This window comes from Neocloeon triangulifer, unplaced genomic scaffold (assembly GCF_031216515.1).
Source record: "Neocloeon triangulifer isolate White Clay Creek 2 clone unplaced genomic scaffold, ASM3121651v1 ptg000014l, whole genome shotgun sequence".
NCBI classification, from domain to species: domain Eukaryota; kingdom Metazoa; phylum Arthropoda; class Insecta; order Ephemeroptera; family Baetidae; genus Neocloeon; species Neocloeon triangulifer.
Window position 1 is genome coordinate 4,469,307 of NW_026775556.1, and position 24,396 is coordinate 4,493,702.

The following is a 24,396-nucleotide window of genomic DNA, read 5'->3' on the forward strand; positions in this document are numbered from 1 at the left end:
GTGTTTCTCTAAATAAAATTGTTTTCCTTTTTTATAATGTATTGTAATACATTGCACTTTTATTCACTTGTAGATATTAATGAAGCAGCGATTAAATTCTATAGACTTTAACATGGAATGCCGTAACAAAATCCGCAATTTTGTAAATCTCCTATCTTGAATCATCTTGAATATATAAATAATAAGTTTCTTTAAACTGATCAGCTTGCATCGAAACAAGAAAAATGAATGACTTAGCTCTTGGAGGGCAGAGGGGTCTGCTTGAGCTGCAGGATGATGGAGCGCATGCGGGTCACGTCCTTGCAGCCCTTGCTCGATTTGGGGTTGAAGTCGCACAGCTTAGCGATTCTCTCCCACTCGGTGCCTGGCTCGATCTCATCCGTGGCAGCCACAAACTGCTTCTCTGCGTTCCTTTGATTGCAAATAAAAGTTTAAAACATTTTATAGCTTTTCTCATAACATGCAGTTCTACGAAAAAAATTTTGACTTTAAAAAAATGCAAATTTTAATGGGCCTAATTCCTAATTTACAGCACAATTCTCTACGTTCCAAATTTTACACTTTTTTTTACTTACATTGCTGATTCCCTGAGAGCAAAATTTAAAGATTCAAGTATTTTTATTTTGATCATGATTGGCCAATTTTAACTTCAGGAATTTGAATAATTAAATACCTGTTAGCTGCTTTGGTCTTGGTTTTGGCCTCATTGTGGTTTTTGTACCACTCGTCGAGCTCCTCCCTGGCCTGCAGCCTCAGTTTCTCAATGGCCTCAGCCTCAGCAGCATCTACATGATTTTTTTTTTTTTCAATTGTTTGTTTAGTTAAACACAAAATTCACCTTTTTCCTCTAGACGCTGTTTCTGCTCCTCGCGCCACTTGCGAATCTTTTCGGGCTCTTCTTTAGCCACCTTAGGAGAAACACTAGCTGCGGGCTCTGAAAAAAGATTGAAATTTTAATTTCTCAACATCTACAGCTGATCTCAGGAACAAAGTTAGGTAAATAACAATTAGTAGGTACCTTCGTAGCCGTTAACCTCTTCGGGTTTCGACTCCAGTTCAGATTCTGAGGAAACAAAGAGCAGATCGTGTTTGTTACAAACAAGCAGCACAGTTAATTACACGGCGAAAAATTAATTAATTGTGTTAAAAGGAAAAAGGACACATAGAGTTGGCTATGAAGCGGCCACAAAGGACGGACTAGAGACTAGCTCACTCACCAAATAAGTCAAGGTCGTTATTCGAGGACTCGACAAACTCGTAGCTGTCCTCGTTCGGGGCAGAGAATTCTTCGAGCACACTCGTTTCCTGCGGGCTCGAATCGGACAGCTCTGCGCATGCAAAATATACAACATGCAATCCAAAAAGGTGAGAAAAAGAAGAATGTGTGGAATGAAGAAACATTTCTCAAATTTTTATACACAGACTACATTCTAACATGAATTTTAACGTCAATTCTTTTATACTTTTTATTCATAATCATCATGCAGTGTCAAGGATTATTTTAGAAATATTGGAGGAAATCACTTTTTGGTTTAAATAATATTAATCGCAACGGAAAATTGCATTGAATTAGTGCTGTACATTTAGGTGATTAGTTTGAAGGGTATTATATTGGTGAAAATAAAAATTCGCACCCTCTGGAAGAGGATTGGGAGCTGAAGAAATTGGCTCCAACTCATCTTCGAGTCCAGCCAGTTGGTCTTGTTCTCTGGCGAGAAATTCGGCTGCAGGGTCAACCTCGGCCGAGCCACTGACGAATTCGTCGTCACCAAAAGCGTCCATGTCGAGGAAAAATCTGCAAGGAAGAAATGCCAAAATTTTAAGAGCCGAAACCTAGTAAAGAATGACGAGTGACAGCAGTGGGACGTGGGACTATCAAATTTCAAGAAGTGGAAAATGTCAGATTGAGATGCAAATTTTGTACGTTATGTTATATTTTAATATAGTATAAGGAAAACTCAGTGTATAATGGAAGTAGAAAATGCTTCAAAACGTCCTGAAAAGGAAATAAGTCCGGGAAAATTACCTATTGAATTAGGTGACACAGCTACAGGAAACTCGCCCACTATTTTCTTTTGCTGTCAACATAGAGGGCAGCAATGTGAGCAATGGCAGGGCGGCGTCAATGATGTTTAAAAGATGGCGCGGAAGCCACGTTATCGCCCTCATTTCAACGAAAGACAAGCTTTGATTCACTTTAACTAACTTTGCTTATATAAAAAGCAAAGTTGACTTTTTATAAGTCAATGCTGAGATAAGCCAAGAATTTACATACCGACATAAGAAAAACATCATTCAAACGTAAGCTATAATTATTTCTTTACACATTTTTGCTTTCTATCCCATCAGCCAAATGATGTACATTTAAACTAAAATTATTTTTCAGCAAATTCTTTATTTTTCAAAGAAATTTATATAAATAATGGAAAATTAGCATTTTTTTCACTTGATGTCTAACATCATTTCAAAGAAAAAGAAATTCCTTGTTTGATATTTTTTTTTTAGAAAATAAACACTTCCTCAAGATGAATGCAGCAGGTGACATTTACAAAATTCTTCTACTAATGCCTTGAACCGCTTTTACGGGTTTTTTCAGCGCAGATCTTGTACTCAACAAGATATCCAGGGTAGGCCTGCAATCCCGTCAGAAGTAATTTATTGATCTTTTTTAAACCAAAAATTCTTTGTTACCTGATCATTGTCATAAACAATGTACTCAGGAAAGTTGAGGACACCTGACGTAGGTTTGGCAGTAACACTGTGGTATCCTCTTGGGGCTTGATCAATGCCGTTCATGGCAGAGGTGGCCACGTAGGACTTGCCCAGGGCCACTCGGCAGATCAACATCTTCCTGACGCAAGTGGTGCAGTACACAGCATTGTGAGGCTGGCAAGGAGCAGTGCCTCCCTCCAAAGTGTACTGGGTGCTCTTAGATGAAAGGTTTGAAAAGTAGATTCCTAAATGAATAAATTGGTTTAAAACTAAGCGAATGGAAAATTATTAAGAAAAATTACCCTTGCCGAACATGCCCTGGGGATCAGCATGCTTCACCTTGAAGCCTTTCTTGACAATCTGATCAGCAAAATTTGTGCCGTGGAAAAGGCGCTCCTCCTCCACTTTCTCTCCAGGGGAAAGGTCTTTTGCCAACAGTGACCTTCGGGCAACATACCGCCCCCACAAATTTGAATTTTTCACTTTGTACACCTGCAGAAAAAATTCTTTAAGTTTGTTTTTAATAAAACACATAATTAAATTGGGGTGTATGTATATGTATATATATAAGTGGACTTAAATATGCGGGAATTTCTGTTGATAATAATGACTTGTGATTTTGTGATTATCCCCCATTTTAGCCCATTTTCTTTCCAACCTGGACAATGTCATATTTGGTGATCTTGTTGCTGCCATGGACTGCAATGGAGTTCTGCATTTTATAGTCAATCCATAGGTATTCGCCTCGGTGAGAGGGAATGGGCTCCAAAGAACAGCCTTCGACCCAACGATGACGGTCGTAATTGTCTCCTGCCGCTCCCATTGACATAGCCATACCTAAAAATTTATGAGTGTTCAAACTTTGTCAACTTTCTTTTTGGTTTTGGTTTTTCACCAATTTTTCTTGTTATTTTGTAAGGATATTTTCAAGCTAGACTTTCAAGGGAGGATGCATGACTTATTTGACTTTTTGATAAAATTAAATAATGGAAATGTTATTGCATTTTTCTTACTTATTTCTTTGAAGACGGTAAAGATTTGGTCAGAACAGTGGATGTGCGAGGGTTGAGTTGTAGATTAGATGCACTAACTGCAATAACTTATAAGGCCGATCCACAATACCGTCAGCTTCCGCCCGCTGCCGCTAGCAGCCGCTTTTGTGACGTCATCTTGGGTACGGCGAGCAAGAAGTAGAAGCGGCGGCGAGCGGCTGCTCACACTGCACGCTGTGGAGGCGGGGCTTGGCTTTACATAAACAAAAACGGGAAGAGCGCGCCGGGAGGCCAAATTGGAAAAATCTTTTTGGAAAAATAGTGTATCGACTAGAATTTTGAGTCAGATTTTCTATAGTGGGGTTTCGAATTTTTTTATCATTTCATAACTGGAACAAAAAAAAAATACAATTGAACCATAGTAATAATTCTTCTATAAAATTTTAACACAGAAGGAAATTTAAAAAAATCAATGTTATGTATTAATATTAGTATCATAATGCTTAACTTCGAAAAAAGCGGAAAATAGAGTTTCATTTTTTTTGTGATCAAAAAATTTTTTAATATTTTTTTTAAGAAAAATATATATTAAATTAGATTTAGAAAATGTAATTTTTTTATTTAAAACTGGAATAGAGATACTGCATTTCAGCAGGTATTGTATTTTTTTTAATTTTTAATTAAAAAAATTTATATAATAAATGTCTTCAAAAATATTATCTACAACCCGTCAAGAAAAATCAGATTTCTTAATTCGGAAAATTGAGATCAACCTCGAAGGGATTAGGGTATTTATTTGTCATCTGATTTAGATATATGTCTTAAATATTATAACAACTTTAATATACATTAGGATTTTTTTTAAATTTTATATTTCTTCAAGGTATTGGATTGCGTAGATTGTCCAACTAACATAATTTATTTTATTTTTAACGATATTTAATTTTTATTTTATTTATTATTGTTTCTTTATTATTAAATTTATTTTTCTTTTAAAACTTAAATTTAATTTTGAAATAAAATTTTTTTTTTTAAATTTAAAGTTGTTAAAATTTTTAAGACATATATCTAAATCAGATGACAAATAAATACTCTAATCCCTTCGAGGTTGATCTCAATTTTCCGAATTAAGAAATCTGATTTTTCTTGACGGGTTGTAGATAATATTTTTGAAGACATTTATTATATAAATTTTTTTAATTAAAAATTAAAAAAAATACAATACCTGCTGAAATGCAGTATCTCTATTCCAGTTTTAAATAAAAAAATTACATTTTCTAAATCTAATTTAATATATATTTTTCTTAAAAAAAATATTAAAAAATTTTTTGATCACAAAAAAAATGAAACTCTATTTTCCGCTTTTTTCGAAGTTAAGCATTATGATACTAATATTAATACATAACATTGATTTTTTTAAATTTCCTTCTGTGTTAAAATTTTATAGAAGAATTATTACTATGGTTCAATTGTATTTTTTTTTTGTTCCAGTTATGAAATGATAAAAAAATTCGAAACCCCACTATAGAAAATCTGACTCAAAATTCTAGTCGATACACTATTTTTCCAAAAAGATTTTTCCAATTTGGCCTCCCGGCGCGCTCTTCCCGTTTTTGTTTATGTAAAGCCAAGCCCCGCCTCCACAGCGTGCAGTGTGAGCAGCCGCTCGCCGCCGCTTCTACTTCTTGCTCGCCGTACCCAAGATGACGTCACAAAAGCGGCTGCTAGCGGCAGCGGGCGGAAGCTGACGGTATTGTGGATCGGCCTATAAGAAAAGAATAACGAGCAGGAGGCAGGAGATGATTACAACTTCACATTCACACCGCATGCAAGCGAAGCGACAGTGAAATTATATCGGCTACGGCTATCGCTTGAAGCTTGATTCGCTTGTGTCGAATCAGTCAAACTGTCTCTCTAGTCTGGCGTCTGGCAGCTCTGGCGGCAATAAATTTTTACCTTGAGAGCAAAAATGCAAGCAACAGCGATTCCGAGCCACGTCCGAGGTTGCCGGTTTGAGGCATGATTGATGACACCCATCACATAAATTAAGGGGATGATGGAGAATGCGGGCAACAAATTTGCAACATAGGAAGGATAGAACAGAATTCTGCCTCTGCACTTATGCACAATTCTGTTTTAACTTGTTCTTTCTAAGAATCCGTTCGTCACGCAGGGTATGAAATCTTAAATCTTTCTCCCGCGGGACCCGCCGCTCTCTTCGCTTTTTCTTTTTTGCCTCTTTGGACTTTGGACATAGACTGGATTTTTCCGATACAAGAAAATAAACTGTATTTTTCAGCTTTCTCGCGGAAAAAGGTATTACATATTTACGAATAATTAAAATGAATAATTAAATAAATTTCTCCCAGATTAAAAAAAACACACTAAAGAATAAAAACTGAATAAGTAAGGTGCCCCTGCTGTTTATGGTTATTTTAAATCTTTTTCCAATAAATTTAATTACTTAATATATAATATTGTCATACATATTCGTTTGTCTGGCGTTGTACAAATTATGCACTATTGTATTTTTATATTAAAAAAATATATAACATTTTATTCCATGTATATGTATTTTAAAATAATATTTCTTTCCGCCTCTCACTGCTCTTTCCATAGAATTCGATAAAAAAATTCAAGCACTGGTCAGAACGCAAAAAATTTAGCTTGAGAATTCATAATTATTTGGACCTGAATTTTCTTGCGAATTCTTGTTCACCTAACACACGCATTGCTATTTTTGTGATGGAGACCTGTGAAGGGGAGAAGAATGCAGGCAGCCGCCGCCAACCAAAATCCAGAAACCAAAGAGACTTTCTTTTTTTCTTGTTCTTTCCAAATCCACGAGTGCGCGGTGAGCGCTCAACAAAATATCAGTGCTTGCCGTGTCTTGTCGTCTTGAGCGGCGGCCACATCACTCGCTCTCCGAGCAACCCCTGATCTTCTGCCCAGGAATCCGTATCTTTTTCATTTCATTTTGTTAGTGAATTCTTATGCATTATTTGCCTTAGTCGCCTTTCTTTCTCTGCAAGATCAGACGCCTGACGCCTCAGAGTCCTCGTCCTCAGACGGACCGACGACCGTTGGAGTAAGACAAGATTTTAGAGAAGAGCTTTAAGACTTGAATTAATTAACTTCTATCGTTTTATTTTTTATTATTCGTAGACCGCCGAAGACACTGCAGCAGAGCCGTTTTATTTTCTCTTCATTTTTCGTGCCGTCATTTATGGTCTGAAGTGCGATTTTCATGTCCTCCTACAATCGTCATCAACGAAACGCGCTAAATAATTATCCATCTTATTTATCGTCTCACAACCGTCACAGCCAAACTAGCGGAGGTATCGAAATTTGATTTTTCATAATAAATTACTAGAAATGCTCATAAATTCACATATAGGTAAAGACAAAAGGACCAAACTTGAGCATTTTCTTAAATCAGTTTTTTTTTAAATAAATTTTCTTATTAAATCGACGTTTTTAAGGAATGGCAGTAGCTGCTGATGGAGACCGAAACAGAGGCTGGGTCGAGGGCTTTGTAAAGGAACAACTTCCCCCGAATCACAATGATTATAATTGGATTGCCAGTAAGATGCACAACTCCATTGCCGTGCACAACGGAACCAAAATTTCAAAGTACAACATTGTGCAGGTTTGATGATGATTTTATTTTGTGTAAATTATTACATTTAAGCTCGATGACAAAAAAAATATATATATTTCTGAAGGTGTACAAGGTGAAAAACTCCAAGCTGTGGAACAAATATACTGAGAGGAGATACGAGATGGCCCGAGACTATCCGAGGGGCAAGTTAGTTCCTGAGATAAGGTTGTTCCATGGCACTAACCACGCAGACAAGATTGTCAGAGACGGCTTCAACGTTGACTGCTCCAACCCCAACGGCATGTTCGGCAAAGGTGGAGTTATAAAAAGCATAAAAGTTATTCGTCCTATGAATTTAAAATGTAAAATCAGGAATCTATTTTGCTGACTTGTCTTCGAAGAGCAGCCAGTACACGTTTGAGGGGTGCAACACTGCATGCAAGTCCCACAATATCGTCTACTGCACCTCTTGCATCAGGAAGATGCTGGTCTGCAAAGTGGCCCTGGGCAAGTCTTATGAAGCCACCGCGCCCATGAATGGGATCCTGCAAGCTCCGCAAGGCTACCACAGCGTCATTGCCAAGCCCAGGTCAGGATTCCTCAACTACTCTGAGTACATTGTGTACAACAACTATCAGGTAAAATTATTGTTATTCAAATTTAAGAGTTATTTGACAAAATTTTAAACTTTCAGGCATACCCAGGATACTTGATTGAGTACAAGGTCTCCATGTAAATGAGAAAAATAATGTCTAAACCTCAATAGGTCCATTTGGTCCATTCAAGATCATGCTATTATTTTCAAAGTTTAAAATCCAATGAACTGTTATTTTACCGTGAAATGCTGTTGAACGGCAATAATTAATCCCATGTATGAATAGTTTATAAATGGACAGAATCAATTTCTAATTTAAAAATGAAACTTCAATATCAATATTAAAAGCGATTGAAAGAATTATTTTGTAACCAAATAAGTGCTATGATTATTATCCATTTTTTTTAAGGAATTACAATTACTAAACAAAAATAAACCAAAGTAACCCCAGAGCTGATAAGGAAAAAATGTAAAACTTATTTATATAGTAGTGATTGTGAATCAACTAAACAAATTATACTGCATTCATCTTCAAGTATATCTAAAATTTGAATTTGATAACTATTTAATAAAAGTTAATAAAATAAAGTTCTAAATAATAGCGTTCATTTCTTACATTGTTACTCATGTAGGCCTCTTTCGCGCGCTTAGTTCGAATCTACATTTCATTCAGGCCAGGCATTCAGCCAATCAACAATGAGGGGAGGGGTCAGATTGGTTGTTTGCCGGTGAAACTGAAAATTTTGTTGATTTCTCGCTCGTTCTAGCAATTTCTGCAGATCCACGGTCAAAGGAACATAAAAGGTAAAGAAAAAGCACCTGAATTGGTCAATTAAATATCTCTTCCAAAGGTCTGACGAATTCTGTGCCTTAAAAGCGGCAGAATTCGTAAATATTCTCTAAGTTTTCAGTGAGCACATTCGGTAAATGTTTGCAGGTTGCCATGAGTGTGCCAAACAAAATTGAGCCCTATCAGCCGGGTCCCAACGTGGTGGACATCACCCCAAACCAGGATGGTGGCGTCCAGAAGGAGATCATTGTTGAGGGAACAGGCAGGACGCCGCCTAAGGGCTGCAAGGCCTTTGTTCACTACACGGGATCCCTGCTGGATGGCACCGTCTTTGACTCAAGCCGCAACCGAAGCTCTGCTTTCGATTTTGAGTTAGGAAAAGGTACAAACAATTTTGAAAATTATTTAAAGTTTTGAATTAAAATTTATTCTAACGTTCTCAGGTGCAGTTATCAAGGCGTGGGACCTCGGAGTGGCCACGATGAAAAAAGGGGAAAAGTCTATGTTTGTCTGCAGAGAGGATTATGCTTATGGCAAGAGTGGAAGTCCACCCACCATTCCACCACTTGCCACTCTTGTCTTTGAGGTTAGAATTTAAAATAGATTAAATTATAAGATCGAATTTTTGTGTCGTTCCAGATTTAAAGTTAATAAAAATAAATCTTCTCCAGGTCGAGCTGCTTTATTGGGAAGGCAAGGATGTAAGCCCTGAAAGTGATAAGAGTATTATGATCAACGTGCTGGAGGAGGGAGAAGAGGGCTACTACACCCTCAACGATGGTTCATCTGTCGATGGTTAGTTGAAATATATGAAACTTTGGAAAGGCATAAAATTGCTTATAATTAAATTTTAGTTAAAATCACTGGCAAATTCCAAGACCAAGTTTTTGAATCAAGAGAGGTATCATTCATGATGGGCGAGGGCGCGGCCCTTGGCATCTGCGAAGGTTTGGAAATTGCTATTTCTAAAATGAAGAAGGGACAGATATCAGAGGTTGAAATCAAATCAAAGTATGCCTTTGGCAACGGAGGAAAGGCAGAATTCAACATCCCACCTAACGCAGACATTACTTACGAAGTTCACCTGAAGAAATGCGAACGAGTGAGTTTTAGTGAATTGCTATTTCAGATTGGAGAATAACCAAAATTTACAGTCTAAAGAGAGTTGGGACTTGGACATGGACCAGAAACTTGCTGAGAGCAAAACCTTCAAGGAGAAAGGCACTCACTACTTCAAGATAGAAAACTACCCTGTTGCTTTGCGCATGTACAAGAGAGCGGTAGACCACCTTGAATACAGCGATGACTACAGCGAAGGTCTGGTTATAAATGTTTATTAAGTTGATTCAAATTAAATTTTTATTATTTCAGAGGCCAAAGCAAAGAAAGCCGAAATTACAGAATTGCTCCTGCAGTGCCGATTGAACATTGGCATGGTTTATTTAAAAATGAACAAGGACATCGAGGCCAAGGAAATTTGCACCAAAGTGCTCGAACAGCATCCTACCAATGAGAAGGCTCTCTTTAGAAGAGGCCAGGTAACCTTAGTTTATTTCTAAAAATTGGTGAAAATAAAAATTGCTCCCCTATTAGTCTCATTTAAAAGGTAAATTGTTTCACAATGGACTATTCCAATGCCAGGTGGCTAACTATTCAAACTTTCACGCATTACATAACAGAATGGAATATGGATATTTGGGATGTTTGAAAATTTTAAAATGAATTAATAGTTTTGACTCTAATTATTTGTAAAAATATCGCCTATTTTGAACCTGTCCCAAATCCACATCTGAGAGGGACGCCACCCCTTACGAAAGCCACCAACCTACCTTTACTGCTTGTGCTTGTCACCTTTTATTTTACATTATATTTGGAATAACTAGTTGATCAACTTTAAAACAGTGTGTTGTGCAAAAATCCATTTAAAAACAATCCATATAGAACAATGATTATTTAAAATATTTCAACACTTGCAGCTCGTAGTAAAACAAAAATTTAATTTTTGTTTCAGGCTCACATGAATATGTTGGACTATGATCTGGCCCAAAAGGATTTTGAGGAGATCTTAAAAGTGGAGCCAAACAACAAGGCTGCCGCAAATCAAATCAAAATGTGCGGCTTAAAAATCAAAGAGCAGCTCAATAAGGAGAAGCGGCTTTACAAAAATATGTTCGAGAAATTCGCATCCATTGACAAGCAGGTGATTTAAGCATTTGCAATTTATTAAGTAGCTGATAGAAGTTGCTTTAGTATTAGCATGGAATGATTTTTGTGTAGTTTTGGTACTGACTTGATGTTTTTTAAGGGCTCATAATTGCAGAAAGAAGAGGCTGAGATGCAGAAACTGCCAGACGTGTTAAAGTCCCTTGGTGAGTGGGGTCAGGAGGAGGGTGAGAAGCGGAGAGGAACCTTTGAGGAGGAGAACCCTGAAGTCACGCTTCTCAACAGCGCAGGCGAATTCAAAAACATGTAGAGCATTCTCTCTTACTAGTTCACTTTTGACCAAAGTATTTTTTATAAACATTCCCAATGTTGCGGCTTATGCGTTCAGCTGAACAATTCTATTATAATATCGAGATGTAAAGTACATTGTGTGCATCACTTATGCGCAGTGTCTGCTGGTCATGCTAGTTTTAAATTTGGCAGCAACAAAAATAATTGCATTGATGTTTAATCATCCAAAGGCATACACTTGAGATGCTTTTAATTCCTATTATATTTGAGAAGGTAAACTGGAAAGGCCAAACTTGATTGAGGGCTTTAATCTTCTCGGTTCACGCATTCTCAGCTTGTCAATAAATAATTATTTGAGATTGAATGATTTTGTTTCACTAAATTTCTCATGAAATAAAAATTATCTTATTTTGCTTACAATAAAATGTATGATAAGCCTCAATTTTTTTTAAAATTTGTAACCGATATTTTTCGCTGTATTATGTTGAGATTTTTCTACAAACATGTTGAGAACAAGTTCGTCCTTTTGAAAGCAGAGGTGGCGCCCTCCCTGGTTAGCAACAGAAGCTTATTACCATAACAAAACAAAATTATCTCTCAAAATCGGTCGGGGCCGATTCGGGACATGGGCGGCCCTGAGTGGTCCGCGGGGACTTTCCACCCCCGGTGCGGTCAGAGGGTAGTTCTGTCCGAAGGTCGCACCGTAGCACGACGTTCTCTTGCCGATTTCAACTGCGGCCTCGTCTTTTCATCGACGCCTCTCGAGCCAGGCCGTCCTTTCATCGTGCGGATCGATTCAAAGGTATATGTTTATCATACATTTATCAGTTTAAAAACATTAAAAATAATTATAATTTTTTTGTTTATTTACAATCAAAGGTTAACACATGGAGTGGCAGCATTGAAGTAGGAGCGACGGCTCTCGACCCCGACCTGATGGCAGAACTGCCCTTGAGTGCCACAGACTTAGCACAAGAAACTTTTGTTATGTCAGGTGGCTCTGTCCTCAAGGATGGACACTCTCTCCTTGAACTATATGGCACAGACCTTGACACTTTACAGGAGGGAGACACTGTCGGCGTTCTTCTCAACCATCAGGTAAGCAAAATTACATATGCAAATAGGAATCAAAACATAAAAATAGGCATTTTTAATTTTTATGTTTATTTTTTGTCCTATATTTTTAGGGTGAACTTGAATTCTTGGTAAACGGAGAGTCGCAAGGGGTGGCTGAAGCTTCACCACCTCCTCGTCTGTTTGCCTTGGTGGACATTTACGGAAAATGTGTTCAAGTGAGTGTGGTACAGCCCCCGCTCTCCTCACTTTCAGGTAAAATTACCTTTGATTCAAGTATAAATATAAAAATATTAAATTTAACGTAATTTTGCATCACCAGGTCCACGGCCAGATCGTCTAAGGTTCCACACTCGCTGTGGACATTTGATCAAATTAACTAACGGACAGCGTACAGCCGAGCGTCGTCGCCCCTTGGACGAGTTCAATAATGGTGTTGTCCTCACACATCGACCTTTACTCACCAATGAGCTTTTTGAGGTAGGTTGGATTTCATCAGTTTTAAATCATCTTCTTGTAAAGCTTTCCCTTTTACACAGATCCGAATCGAGAAACTAGTTGCCAAATGGTCAGGTTCGATCGAAGTGGGAGTAACAAGCCATGCGCCGGAGACCCTTGCTCTGCCAGCAACAATGACAAACCTTCGTTCAGGTACTACCATGATGTCAGGTTGTGGCATTCTGACCAATGGCCAGGGTACCCGGCGTGAGTATGGCCACTTCAACTTGGACGAGCTACGTGAAGGGGACACGATCGGCATAGTCCGCAGACCCAACCACTCCCTGCACTATTTTATCAATGGCATGGACCAAGGTGTGGCGGTTCACGACCTTCGAGGCCCCATATGGGGAGTCATCGACCTCTATGGCATGACAGTCAAAGTTTCCATCGTGGATCAAGATTCGGCAGAGCAGCCTATTCTAGCAAACCAAGCAGATGATGGTCAGAAAAAATTTTATATTAATCAAACAAGATGATTAAAAAATCTTTCTCTAGGAGTCGAGGAAGAGTTCGAAAGTAGCTGCGATTCTCTCACATTCCATCGCAGGTGTGGCTCAAACGCAGCTGTGATCAACGGAGGTCGAACGGCTCATAGACCAAAGTAGCCTCGATTTTATTTAAAAGTAGTTCATTAAACCAATTGATAATCATTTTTAGTGCTTTGGAGGATTTCAACAATGGAGTGGTTTTGACCAGCCGTTTCTTGCAGACGGGAGAGTTGTTTGAAGTTCGGCTGGAGCAGATGGTCAAAAAGTGGGCTGGCTCCATTGAAGTGGGTGTCACAACCCACAGGCCTCAAGAGCTTGACTTTCCATCCACAATGACCAATGTGCGGTCTGGGACCTGGATGATGACTGGAAATGGGGTTATGCACAATGGCACCACAGTCCTGGATGACTACGGTCACAACCTGGACAGATTAGGAGTAATTTTTTCTGGATCTATAAATTTCATAAGAATTCTGTTATTTAAGTAGCCTTTGAACAGCCAAATTGGAATGTTCTATATTTTCTTCTTCTTTTTATTATATTTGCGGAACATCCTGAATTGAATAGAATTGTAAAATTTCTTTTAAGGTGGGTGATCGAGTGGGAGTAATGCGATTGGCTGACGGGACACTGCACTTCTACGTCAATGGCACTGATCAGGGTGTTGCGGCCACAGGAGTACCTGAGGCTGTGTATGGTGTCATTGACCTATACGGACAAGCTTCCAGAGCCTCAATAGTCAGTCGGCAACCCGTCTCGGCGGCAATCTTACCTTCTGAGGCACCAGCACCTTCGACGAGACCTCTGCGCTTTCACAATGTACATGGGAAGAATGCCAGCATATCAACAAATGGCTTCACAGCTTCCAGGTAAATTGGCCACTTTTTATTGCTCAAATTTATTTTATTGTATATTTTGTTAAATTGCAGACCAAGGGCATATGGCGAGTTTAATGATGCCATTGTTGTGACAAATCGACCCTTAGGTGATGGTGAACTGTTCGAAGTTCTTGTTGAGCACACAGTTGATAGGTGGAGTGGCTCTATAGAAGTTGGTAGGCTCAAAATTATTTAATAGGGTTTTAATGAAAATTAATTAATTAATTGTGACACTTCCAAGGAGTAACAAGAATTCGACCAGAGGAACTTGAGTTTCCCTCAACTATGACTGATATTGACCATGACAGCTGGATGCTCAGTGGCTCATCTGTGATGCAGGTGAAACAAAGTGAATTTTTTTTCAAATACATAAAAAATCTCATTCATTTTATTTTCAGAACGGATCTACCGTCCGAAATGGCTACCGCTGTGACCTTGATACTGTGCGTGCAGGCAATCGAATCGGTGTTGTTAGACACGCAAATGGTAATCTGCACTTTTACCTGAATGGTGAAGATCAGGGTATTGCTTGCCAAAATGTTCCTTCTGGTAATTTTTTGCAGAATTATTCAAATGCTTAAATTAAACTTGAATTCTATAGGTATATATGGGGTTATTGATCTTTATGGTCAGTGCTCTCAAGTGACCATATCTAACCCTAGAGAAGGAGATTTGGAAGATAGCGTTGACAGCATTCCTCCAGGTTGCCATTCACCAGCAAAAACATCTGCACCTCCCATATTGAAGCATCAGTAGGAATATCTGTTAAAATATTAACAAATGGCTAATGAATATTGCCAACAGATTCAGCTCAAAGTGCAGCAGCAGCCTAACTTTAAGGAACAACAATCTTAACGCACAAAGACTTAAAAAATCTCATGGTCATGCGCTCCTCTTCTCATCAAAACCACTTGAACCTGATTCCGTCTTTGAGGTGATTTATTTTAAATAAATTTAATTTTATAAATTTTACACTGAACTTTGCCCACAGGTTATAATCAGTGAAGAAAGTCCAAGTAGCAGTGGTTGTCTGAGCGTAGGGGCAACCTCGTTAGATCTTGATTTGGTTGAGGCTGTCCCCGGTGGAGGAGGAGGTTTGGCTGATGTTGGCGCCGACACGTGGTTTGTGAGTGGCTCTCAAGTACAACGAAACCACGAGTTACTCAAGCCGCTCTTCTGCCCCAATCTCCAATGGCTGGTTCTAGGGGACAGAATTGGTTTGCGCCTCACTGCAGAAAACTCTCTGCGCCTTTTGCTGAATAACGAGGACCTTGGAGAGATTGCAGACTCTTTGCCCAAAGTAAAAATCAAAGTAATTTAAGTTCCTAGCTCTAATGCAATATAAAATCAGCGCCTCTATGCCGTCTTTGACGTGTTTGGCCGAACAGAGGGTCTGTCCATTTTGAGTGAGGGGGCAGCAGCCCCAGATACAGCGCCAAGGGCAGCTCCAGAGGACGCTCGCTTCTTGTGCTCGGACTGGTTACATCATTCTCTTGAAGTGGCCTCTGGAGGGGGCATGCACACTTCGTCAACGTTGTCTTCACCAATGGCACCGCCTCCAGCGCTAGAGGGACCAGCTATAGAGATGGCATTGCCTCCGCTGGCGTTTCACGAAAGACATGGAAGGAACATCAAGTTGTCCAACTCGAGGGCTACAGCACAAAGGATTGCGTCCTACAACCAAGGAGTAGTTGTTGGTGCCCATCCTCTCACTGCTGACCTCATTTTTCAGGTACAGATTACCTTAAAAACTTAAGAATATGCCTTGACTAATTGACAAATAGAAGAGCCAATCTAACCTTTTAAAGTGAACAAATGTACTATTTTCAACATTCTCTCTGATTCTCTTACACAATTAATGGATTTAAAATTCCATTTAAATCTTTTATTATAATTTGAAAAGTTTTTCTCGTTATTTAAATTAAAAGTTTTATGAAAAGTTGGCATTGCTAGGCGTTCCGAGGCAGCGCTAGGTGGCCTGAGACGGAAGGTTACGTTCTGAGACGATTATTTATTTAACTAATTTTATATTTGAAACTTTGTCTTTTTCTCTTTGTATATTGCTCACGGTCTCAAATCTGACGACTTGAGTTTCCCTTTTTAAAATAAGATTTTAAATTCAAATTTAATCAAAATTGTATATAAGAATGTTAAGCTCAATATAATCTGAATATAATTTTATTATGGGCAATTTTTTTATTTATTTTTAAAATATTAAAAATTATTTTTTATAATTTTGACTTTATAAAAATATTATTTATTTTTGGTATTATATAGCTTAATTATAGTTAACTTGGAAATTTCATTCAAAATTTAACGTGTTCCAAATATTCTTAGAATTCAAAATTTTTTGTTGTTAAATAAATTAAAAATTTTTTTCCTTGCATTAATCACTTTCCTAGAGGCTGCGCGACGCTGCCACTCGCTATTAACCTGGTCGCCATGGTGCCAACATGACTTGCCATTAAAAATTTCCAGCGATTTTCAAGCGAAGAAGAATATAAGATCTCCACTGCATATTTGGAGCAAAGAATAATATTTTTACTCTACACTAATTTGAACAGAAAAAACACGCACACGAACAATTATATGAGAAAGAATAATATGTTGGAATAAAACTTATGGAGCTATGCAACCTGCTTGACATAAAATGTGTGCACATTGCATACCTTTGCAATCACAGGCGCTATGCAGTATCTAAAAAATTCGATCATTTGATTTTAGTTCCGTGTTGATCGAGTCAATTCTCGCTGGACTTCATCAGTTGCTCTAGGAGTCACCAGCCAAAGCCCTGAATCTCTTAGCGTTCCAGTGGCAGCCTTGGCTCTCCGAAAGGAGACCTGGGTGATTTCATCTGATGGTGTATTTTTCAACGGAGACAAAGTATTTAATCACATGTGGCATGCAACAAAATTTTATCATTTTTCTTTTCAAGATTGGGGAGTGTGGTGAATGGAGCTTAGGAGCTGATCCGCAAGCAGGTCAAGTGCTTGGACTGATGGTCGACGTCAAAGGCAACTTGCGCCTCTTCCTGGACCACAAGGACGTTGGCATCCTTGCTAAAAACGTTCCACCAAACTGCTACCCTCTGATTGATGTGTACGGGCAGTGCGAGCAGGTTGTTACAAATTTAGGAAAATTAGATTTTAATACCTAACTTTAATCCTAGGTTACAATATTGGAGTATAACTCAATGTGTGTTCGTGTTCCGGAAAAGGAGAAGGCGGAGTACGAAGGGGAAGAAAAAGAGGACTCGCTTGCCAGCCTCCGCTATATCGACCAAAGCATCTCAGAAGACTCTCTGCTACTGCAGTCTATAGTTTTGGCGCGAGCAAACACTTGTGAATATCTGGAACTGTGTTCCACCTTCAAAAGACAGCTCGGGCTCCCTGGTTTGCAATAAATTCTTCTTCCATTTGATGAAAATTAAAATAAAATTGATTTTCCAGATGGCTTCTTTGCCGACTCGCAAGTAGGCGTTTGTTACTGCGAGGTGTGCGAGGTGGCATCAGAGAAAGGAGACACTTCCAGCCATCCAGACTTCTGGCCACCTCGAGGGTGGTGCGCCTTTGAGCTTCGGAGACGACCGACTGCCACCTCTTCATCTTGGCACACTGCTTTCGTCCAAGTTGCCGCCAGTCGACTTCGCCGTTGCTTAGATAGGGGATCCCCACCACTTCCTGCAGGAGGACGAGCCCTAGCTCTTGCACCAAATATAGAGAGCACTGCCGAAAATGCCTCACACAAGATGTAAATTCAATTTGTCTTATTATGCAGTTAATTTTACTTCAATTCCTATTTGATTACAGTTTCTTTGATTTTGGCAGCAGGTGCAAGTACAAGAGTCAGGTGGGGTTTGAACTTTTGATACAACCAGGATCATACCAAGTGAGTGGAACCGACCTTGCTCAGCGCTGGAGCACAAAGGAGAAGGGAAACTTGTTGTTGACTAGTCTCCTGCTACGCCTGCAGCCCCTTCAAGTCTGAATGCTTCTCATGACAAAAAAAAATATACTAGTCCTGCCCTTATTGCATTTAAATATTGGCTTTGTGATATAAGTTGAGCAGTTGCTTATTTTTTAAGTTCATAGTCTGAGACTGAAATTTTATTTGCTTCTGTGTAAAGACAGCAAAAAGAATAAAACAATTGTTCTTTCAAAGCTGATTTGATATTTTTAATTTTCTCAAATTACATCAATAGAGAGAATAAATATATTTTTTTCGTTACTCTATGCGCAGTATAATAATATTGGTAATTAGGTTTTTGCAGTGATGATGGTAATAATTGCATTTCCTAATAATTCTAATGGAAGAAATGAACGAATTTAATTTTTTTTCAATAAGCAATTAAAATGCAATTCTTTTGAATTCTTGTTCACTCTTATAGTTTAGGCTCTTAAACACGTAGACCGTCAAAATAGACTTTTTATTTGCTTTTGTAATTTGTGTGTCCTTTGGTATTCACTCATTTAGACTTAATATTTATACTTCTTTGCCACACTAACAGGATGGTGCACGTAATTTCTGTTCTTGTTTATCTTCACAGTTACCGCGCGCGCACCAGTGCCGGTCTTCTTTTTTTTTTTTGGTGATTGCCTTTGTCTGAGAAAACTTAACACAGCGATACTTCTTCTTATTTCAACTAACTATATAATAGAGGTTAAAATTAAATGACCAGAGAGTCTCAAGCGCACAAAATAAGTTAAAATAAAGATCACGCTAAGGAAGCAAAAGTAAAAATGTAAAATGCAGCAAAACTTATAGAAAGACCCAATCTTTGTTGCAATTCATTCATGCTGATAAAATGCAATAAACCGTTCTTTGCCTGAGTTGATTGACGGGGGTACAACATTGATTTAATGACTTGAGCAATAGGAAAGTGGTACGAGTATGGTAGGAGACAGAAAATGTGAAGTTCACTTTGAACATGCTTCCTTCCAGGTTAAATTAAGTAAAACAAGAGACTCATGCTGCAAGTTTGACTAAATACAGAAGTGTCTCTTTGAAATTAATTGCATCAGGTAATAAATTAAAAGTCTTTGCAATGCTGATAAAGTTATTAAATGTGTCCAGAAAATTCGAGTGCGTTTTGAACAAGGGAAATGAATGAATTGCCTCAAAGAGTGCAAAATGTTTAAGCTTTGCCATTTGAGAGACAATTAATTAACAATTGAGGAGTGTGCCAAGAAATAAAGTTTTTGTTTTTTGTACTCGCTCGTCGGTTTGGGTTTCAAGGGTGCTTGGTGGCGAACTGGTGCAGAATGTTGCCGGCCATGGCTAGGTCGTTTTTGGAGATGTCGAGGGCGCGCACTACAGCTTCCTCGGTGTATCCCTCCGAGATGAGTTGGTTAATGTGCTCGGCCGCCACGGCCAGGTGCTCATAAGAATCGCTCTCGTTCTTGCTGGATGCTGCAGCCACAGCCAAATGCTCACTTGAACTTCTGCTCAGAGGCGTCGGAGCCCCTGAGGGCGCCGCCGAGGAAGGGGACGACGTCTGAGGCGTGCGGGGGCGGGGGATGGGAGTTGGTGCGGCCGGTTTTCCCACGGGCAGCGCCGATGGCACAGCAGGTGGCGGCGGCTTTTTCGCCACCCCATCCTCTTTGCTCCCACTGCTAGACGAGCACGGCCGCTGCTCTATTGGAGGTGGAGGCGCGTTCTCCAACGGCACTGTCATGATGCCTGCTGAAGGACTGTAAATTTTTAAACATAACTGAATTTATTACCAAAATAAAATGTTGAGCAAAATTATTTCCTTTCTTTGATTTTACTTCAATTTAAAAAATTTGCCGAAAATAGGAGTAAATGATTTTTTTTTTATCATATTACATTTAAACAGAACTCCTAACCTTGTGAGAATGTTGAGAGCACCGTGGGTAGGTGAGTTCCGACGAGGAGGTAGCGGTGGAGGTGGAACTGGTCGCTTAGAGGCCTGATGAGAAGGAGATTCCGTTGGCGATGGTAAAGGACTTCCTTCGCTCCTCTTTCAAAATACATCATTTCAAGTTAAAAATAGTTGCGGGTGGTAAATTAATATTTAAGCTTCAAAAGAAGCTTTTGCAGTCAATCAGTCACTTCAAGTTAAAACAAATTAAAGCTAATGAATAAAAATTTTGTGTAAATTAATCTCCTTCCAACAACATTTTTGTTATATCTTGGAAGCCATTTTTTACAACTAAAAGTTGTAATAGCAGATAATTAATTGCATATTACAACTTTTACATTTAAGCTATTCCTATACCACTAGGGGAGCAATTTGAAGACTCACCCTGTGATCGGTGGGCGTCTCAGTTCTAGGAGAAAGAGCGAGCGCCTGCAGGCTGGGACTGCTCAAACTCCAGGTGTCTAAATCCTGAAAATCACCCACCCGTCTCAAATTTTGTGCTCAACAGATCGCGCAAGCTGGCGAAAAAGCGTTTTAAAAACAAGCTCGTGCTGATTACAACACAAATAAATAAATGAAAAAGCAGCAGTTTGCTTTATTTGAATCATGCACAAGGGTCGTGTGTGGAAATAAAAGAAAAGCGCTCGACTTCTTCGGTAATTGTATAATACTGCTATAATTGCGACTAAATGGGCTGCAAAATAATCGTAAAAAATTATAATAATAATAATAATTAGCTTGGTCGACTGAAACATCCATTCCATCCGATTAATGCATAAATGTACACACTCGCAACTTTTCTCTTTGTGTGGTTGTAAAAAACTGCAAGAAAGAGAAGAGAAACAGGGAAACACTGGACAATCACAATCAAACACACGAAAACGGCAGCTCTTGTCATGCGCCACGTGATCGTTCACTCCAGTTCTTCAGCAAACAAGCAAAAGCTGTGTGCGAGGGGGGGGGGGGTGGCAAAGGGACAAAGAGGCTACTCAGAGGATACCTCGTCGTCTTCGTCAAGGTCGACGAGGTTCCCCGTAGACGAGGCGCGGTTGTGACGTTTTGGATCAAAGGGGTCCACCACTATCTGCTCCGTGCCCTTGATTTCTGCTCTGCAGAAGGGACAGCCCTGGCCCTCGGAGTCCTACAATTCAATGCGAACAAAAATTCAATTTTGAATCATTAGTAAAACTTAATTACCAATTGGATTGCTTATAAAAAAAATAAAATTGAAAGAAAATTTTGATTGTATCTTATTTATTATAAATAGCTCACTTTAAATACCACTTTTAATTTTAACTCCAAAAAGCATGATAGCCTTTTTTGGAGTCAAAACTTTAAAATTAGCGACTGGTTTTGCAAATTTAGATATATTTCTTTAACGCACCTTACTAAAACATCTGTCAGAACCAAAATTATATGAAAATTATAAAAATACTGACTAAAAAGAGTATAACTTAATTTTTGTCCTAATAAGTTAATTATAACATATATTACAGCCAAAAACTTCATCTTTATATTTTTTTAGGTTATAAATAAATGACTAAAAATTTTACAAACCTGCCAGCAGGTGAGGCAGGGTGTGCAGAGTAAATGGCCGCAGGGCTCGATGCGCACATCCTTGTCGTTTTCGGCGCAAATTTTGCAAAGTTGGAACGTTGACCCCATTTCACAGTACAGCTCATATTGCTCCTGTGTCACTTTGATGTGGTCCTCTGGAGTTGGCTGCACTGCCCACGACAGGTCTGGATTTGTGTTACGGCCATCAGGGAACAGGTAGCTACAGTCAAAGTTTGCATAAATTACCAAATGAAAAAAAAAGACAGGTACGTACAATCCCTCTCTGTATCCGTCAAGCAGCGCTTGGCAGAGAGACTTGTTTTGTGGAATGGTCTGCAAAATGTCACCGTCGGCAGTGACATAGCCAATGGCCCACTGGCCCAGTCGGGTGCAGCTTAGTCGGAAGACGTAGCTACCAGGCTTGTTGATGTACTTCTGCAGACGCGCCTTCACTTCATCGTAGGTCAGGAAAGCAACATAGCCTGGGTGTGTCACTGCCAGGATTTGCCAGTTGCGCAAAAGACTCGTCCAAGGTTGAAAAAGTCTGAAACATAATAAGTTATAGATTGATAGAACAAATTTTGATTTTTAGACTCTGGATATAGGAAACCCCTGCAACTAATCCAACGAATAAACAAAAATAATGATGAAAAAGAAAATAAATAGTCTTTTTTAAAATATCTAAAGGAAACGTAGATAAATAATTTTTAAGTTGGGAAGATTTATTTCTCTAACTTGATCAAGTTACCTACTTTAAATGATTTGTAAAAACTTAATTTTTAGAGCCTAGTTTCCTTGTAATAAAAAAATTATCCAAAAAATCTGTCTTTAATTAATTGCCAATTTTTGCTTATATATCATAATAGCAATTGCTCCATCTCAAGATCAAGCAATTTTTGCAATACTGATGATATATGAATTTGAAATTCTCACCTGGTAAACACGTCGAACTCAAAATTTGAGATGTGATCATTGCAGGTGAGGTCAATGGTAGACTTAAGGGCCATAGCCTCTAGGCCCGAGCTGATAGGATGCACCTCGTTCAGAGTTGCTCGAAAATGCTTCCAGGGTACCAGCGTGCTGCATTTGAGGAAACAGGATGAGATTAAAATTCACATATCCTTTAGTCACAACCAAGTAGAATACACAACACTCTAAACCACAATATCTGAAGTTGATAAGATGTGGTTTATTTCTGATAAAATTATCATTCAGTTGTATGCATAGCTTTATGGGGATTTAATTTAAATATATTTATTACGTTACGGATAAGAAATAACTAACCTGTTTCCAAAATTGTTTCTCCAAAAATCGGCAGCATCACACTTTGTAATACGGAACTGGTCCCCAGCAAAAAGTCCATTCGGGAATATTGCTTTGAGCTCGGACAACATGTGACTGAAGACGAGACTCAATTTGGTCAAGTTCCTTCTGTAGTGACTATTTTCATCAAACATCTTCTCCTTGCCTTCCTTGAACAGTTTCACAGCTTGCTTGCATTTTCGCATCAGGTTGCAGATGAAGACGTTGAAGTGCTCGTTGGCATGCAAAACCTTGAATTAGAACTTTTTAGTGCCTGTAAAATATAATTTCTTTGCAGAGACTGACATGCATTTTGTCCTCGTATTTGGAGTATATTAGTCGCAGTTTTTGATAGGTATCTGGCAGAATGTCGAGGATGAACGGCGGCGAATTTTTCAGGTTCATCTTCTGCTGCTGGCACAACTTAACCACCTTGTCCATCAGCTTCCAAGTCTTGTCCAGGGTGCGTTTGTCAGTGGCGAGTCGGTGTTGAGGACCACCAGAGCCGGTCACCGCGTCCGAAAAGGCGCCGTGTAGCTTGGACAGGATGGACGAGATGTGCTGCTTGGGCTGCCCGCCTCGTCCTCGTCGAGCGCCTCCGGCCCCCGGGGGCGGCGCCGATGACGATGACATCTCAACCCTCGGAGAGCCTGCCTGCAACGTTGCACATCAATTAATAGCTCAAAGGTGAACAACAAGGGACATATTTCGGACGCTCCATACCGTTTGGGCTGGGAGGTGTGAATTATATTTTACATATCGGGCAGCTATAGGAGGAGAATGGCTCCTGCACTGCTACACATCCTACTTACGTTTGCGTGAAGGTTCGGGCCCAGGGGCCGCGTCAGCTACGACACCGATGGCCTCCGCGGTGGCATTGCCGCAGATCAGACGCAGCGCGGAGCCGCTCGCATCCCGGACACAAAATAATTCACTGAACCAATTCTCACTTCTTCCTTCCGCCGAGTTTTTGCCATCAATGGACGACAGAATCCTTCCTCAGCGGTCAACCAATCAGCGCTTGGCTGTCAGATACTCGACTATTTTTATAAAACCGGTTTTTAGTGATTTTACATTGATTTTGTTTTGATCAAATTGGAGTATATTTAACATTATTTCAAGTAGAAGACAAGAAAACTAAATGTTTTCAATAATTCTTATGAAATTGAATAGTTGCGCGAATCTTTATGGAAGAATTTGAAAATTTTCCGAGAGTTGCATAAATTGAACCGGTAAAATTTATCGTTTATCACCGATTAATACTTCGTTTTGAATGAACATGAACAAGGCGAGGTGTTTTCACCAACACGAGCGCCAGTGCAATCGATCGCGGATTCGTTGAACTTTTTCCACACACCTTATATGGCGCTAAAACTTAAAAAAAATTATAAATCATATTTTTTTTCCCTAAACGTTTTATACGTTTTATAAATAAAATTAAAATCATTTTTTTTAAGGTTGCAATTATATATCGTTTTACGTTTGTTGCAGTTTGATAATTAATTTGAATTTTCTGGAAAAGTAAAAACCGGTTTAAATTAATTGGAAAATCTTATCCGGTTTCCATCCAG

The 24,396-nt window shown here is 39.0% G+C and overlaps 6 protein-coding genes across 17 annotated transcripts; 3 read left to right on the forward strand and 3 right to left on the reverse strand.

Moving 5' to 3' along the window:
* Positions 1-13: 13 nt before the first annotated feature.
* Positions 14-2,107, reverse strand: LOC132201191 (clathrin light chain). Of its 4 annotated transcripts, XM_059627158.1 has the most exons (8): positions 2,027-2,107; positions 1,635-1,795; positions 1,218-1,328; positions 1,019-1,063; positions 839-934; positions 674-785; positions 576-587; positions 17-411 (listed from the first exon to the last, which is right to left on the reverse strand). In XM_059627158.1, the coding sequence occupies exons 2-8, from the start codon at positions 1,780-1,782 to the stop codon at positions 234-236; spliced, it is 702 nt and encodes a 233-aa protein (XP_059483141.1). In that variant the 5' UTR covers positions 1,783-1,795; positions 2,027-2,107; the 3' UTR covers positions 17-233. The 4 variants fall into 4 exon arrangements, with proteins under 4 accessions (XP_059483145.1, XP_059483143.1, XP_059483141.1 ...); XM_059627162.1 differs by lacking the exon at positions 1,218-1,328 and having other exon boundaries at positions 14-411; XM_059627160.1 differs by lacking the exon at positions 1,019-1,063 and having other exon boundaries at positions 15-411.
* Positions 2,108-2,376: 269 nt separating this feature from the next.
* On the reverse strand, positions 2,377-5,562 carry LOC132200908 (poly [ADP-ribose] polymerase tankyrase-like). 3 transcript variants are annotated; one of them, XM_059626693.1, is made up of 6 exons: positions 5,515-5,562; positions 3,726-3,802; positions 3,371-3,549; positions 3,015-3,204; positions 2,692-2,957; positions 2,377-2,633 (listed from the first exon to the last, which is right to left on the reverse strand). In XM_059626693.1, the coding sequence occupies exons 3-6, from the start codon at positions 3,545-3,547 to the stop codon at positions 2,562-2,564; spliced, it is 705 nt and encodes a 234-aa protein (XP_059482676.1). In that variant the 5' UTR covers positions 3,548-3,549; positions 3,726-3,802; positions 5,515-5,562; the 3' UTR covers positions 2,377-2,561. The 3 variants fall into 3 exon arrangements, with proteins under 3 accessions (XP_059482676.1, XP_059482675.1, XP_059482674.1); XM_059626692.1 differs by having other exon boundaries at positions 5,512-5,530; XM_059626691.1 differs by lacking the exon at positions 5,515-5,562 and having other exon boundaries at positions 3,726-3,825.
* LOC132200907 (poly [ADP-ribose] polymerase tankyrase-like) lies at positions 5,539-8,456 on the forward strand. 5 transcript variants are annotated; one of them, XM_059626686.1, is made up of 7 exons: positions 5,541-6,662; positions 6,716-6,792; positions 6,870-7,042; positions 7,187-7,353; positions 7,430-7,619; positions 7,678-7,943; positions 8,000-8,455. In XM_059626686.1, the coding sequence occupies exons 3-7, from the start codon at positions 6,952-6,954 to the stop codon at positions 8,039-8,041; spliced, it is 756 nt and encodes a 251-aa protein (XP_059482669.1). In that variant the 5' UTR covers positions 5,541-6,662; positions 6,716-6,792; positions 6,870-6,951; the 3' UTR covers positions 8,042-8,455. The 5 variants fall into 5 exon arrangements, with proteins under 5 accessions (XP_059482673.1, XP_059482669.1, XP_059482670.1 ...); XM_059626687.1 differs by having other exon boundaries at positions 5,541-6,020; positions 6,456-6,792; XM_059626688.1 differs by having other exon boundaries at positions 5,541-6,020.
* Positions 8,457-8,597: 141 nt separating this feature from the next.
* LOC132199881 (peptidyl-prolyl cis-trans isomerase FKBP4) lies at positions 8,598-11,503 on the forward strand. Of its 2 annotated transcripts, none has more exons than XM_059624956.1 (9): positions 8,598-8,704; positions 8,838-9,072; positions 9,134-9,276; positions 9,362-9,485; positions 9,545-9,792; positions 9,845-10,007; positions 10,062-10,228; positions 10,702-10,890; positions 11,011-11,503. In XM_059624956.1, exons 2-9 carry the CDS (start codon positions 8,844-8,846, stop codon positions 11,161-11,163), a joined length of 1,416 nt encoding a protein of 471 aa, XP_059480939.1. In that variant the 5' UTR covers positions 8,598-8,704; positions 8,838-8,843; the 3' UTR covers positions 11,164-11,503. The 2 variants fall into 2 exon arrangements, with proteins under 2 accessions (XP_059480939.1, XP_059480940.1); XM_059624957.1 differs by having other exon boundaries at positions 10,996-11,154.
* A 207-nt stretch (positions 11,504-11,710) lies between these two features.
* LOC132201131 (neuralized-like protein 4) lies at positions 11,711-18,250 on the forward strand. The gene is made up of 20 exons (XM_059627064.1): positions 11,711-11,946; positions 12,024-12,242; positions 12,332-12,473; positions 12,541-12,698; positions 12,758-13,160; positions 13,215-13,320; positions 13,377-13,644; positions 13,796-14,076; positions 14,137-14,261; positions 14,327-14,424; positions 14,484-14,634; positions 14,687-14,837; positions 14,890-15,019; positions 15,077-15,385; positions 15,437-15,817; positions 16,810-16,968; positions 17,021-17,203; positions 17,255-17,477; positions 17,535-17,835; positions 17,895-18,250. The coding sequence occupies exons 1-20, from the start codon at positions 11,770-11,772 to the stop codon at positions 18,070-18,072; spliced, it is 4,143 nt and encodes a 1,380-aa protein (XP_059483047.1). The 5' UTR covers positions 11,711-11,769; the 3' UTR covers positions 18,073-18,250.
* Positions 18,240-23,845, reverse strand: LOC132201135 (E3 ubiquitin-protein ligase CBL-B). 2 transcript variants are annotated; one of them, XM_059627071.1, is made up of 10 exons: positions 23,638-23,811; positions 23,132-23,475; positions 22,808-23,076; positions 22,457-22,603; positions 21,798-22,067; positions 21,524-21,743; positions 20,967-21,107; positions 20,351-20,434; positions 19,932-20,065; positions 18,240-19,775 (listed from the first exon to the last, which is right to left on the reverse strand). In XM_059627071.1, the coding sequence occupies exons 2-10, from the start codon at positions 23,456-23,458 to the stop codon at positions 19,316-19,318; spliced, it is 2,052 nt and encodes a 683-aa protein (XP_059483054.1). In that variant the 5' UTR covers positions 23,459-23,475; positions 23,638-23,811; the 3' UTR covers positions 18,240-19,315. The 2 variants fall into 2 exon arrangements, with proteins under 2 accessions (XP_059483054.1, XP_059483053.1); XM_059627070.1 differs by having other exon boundaries at positions 18,242-19,775; positions 23,132-23,479; positions 23,638-23,845.
* Between the last annotated feature and the right edge of the window lie 551 nt (positions 23,846-24,396).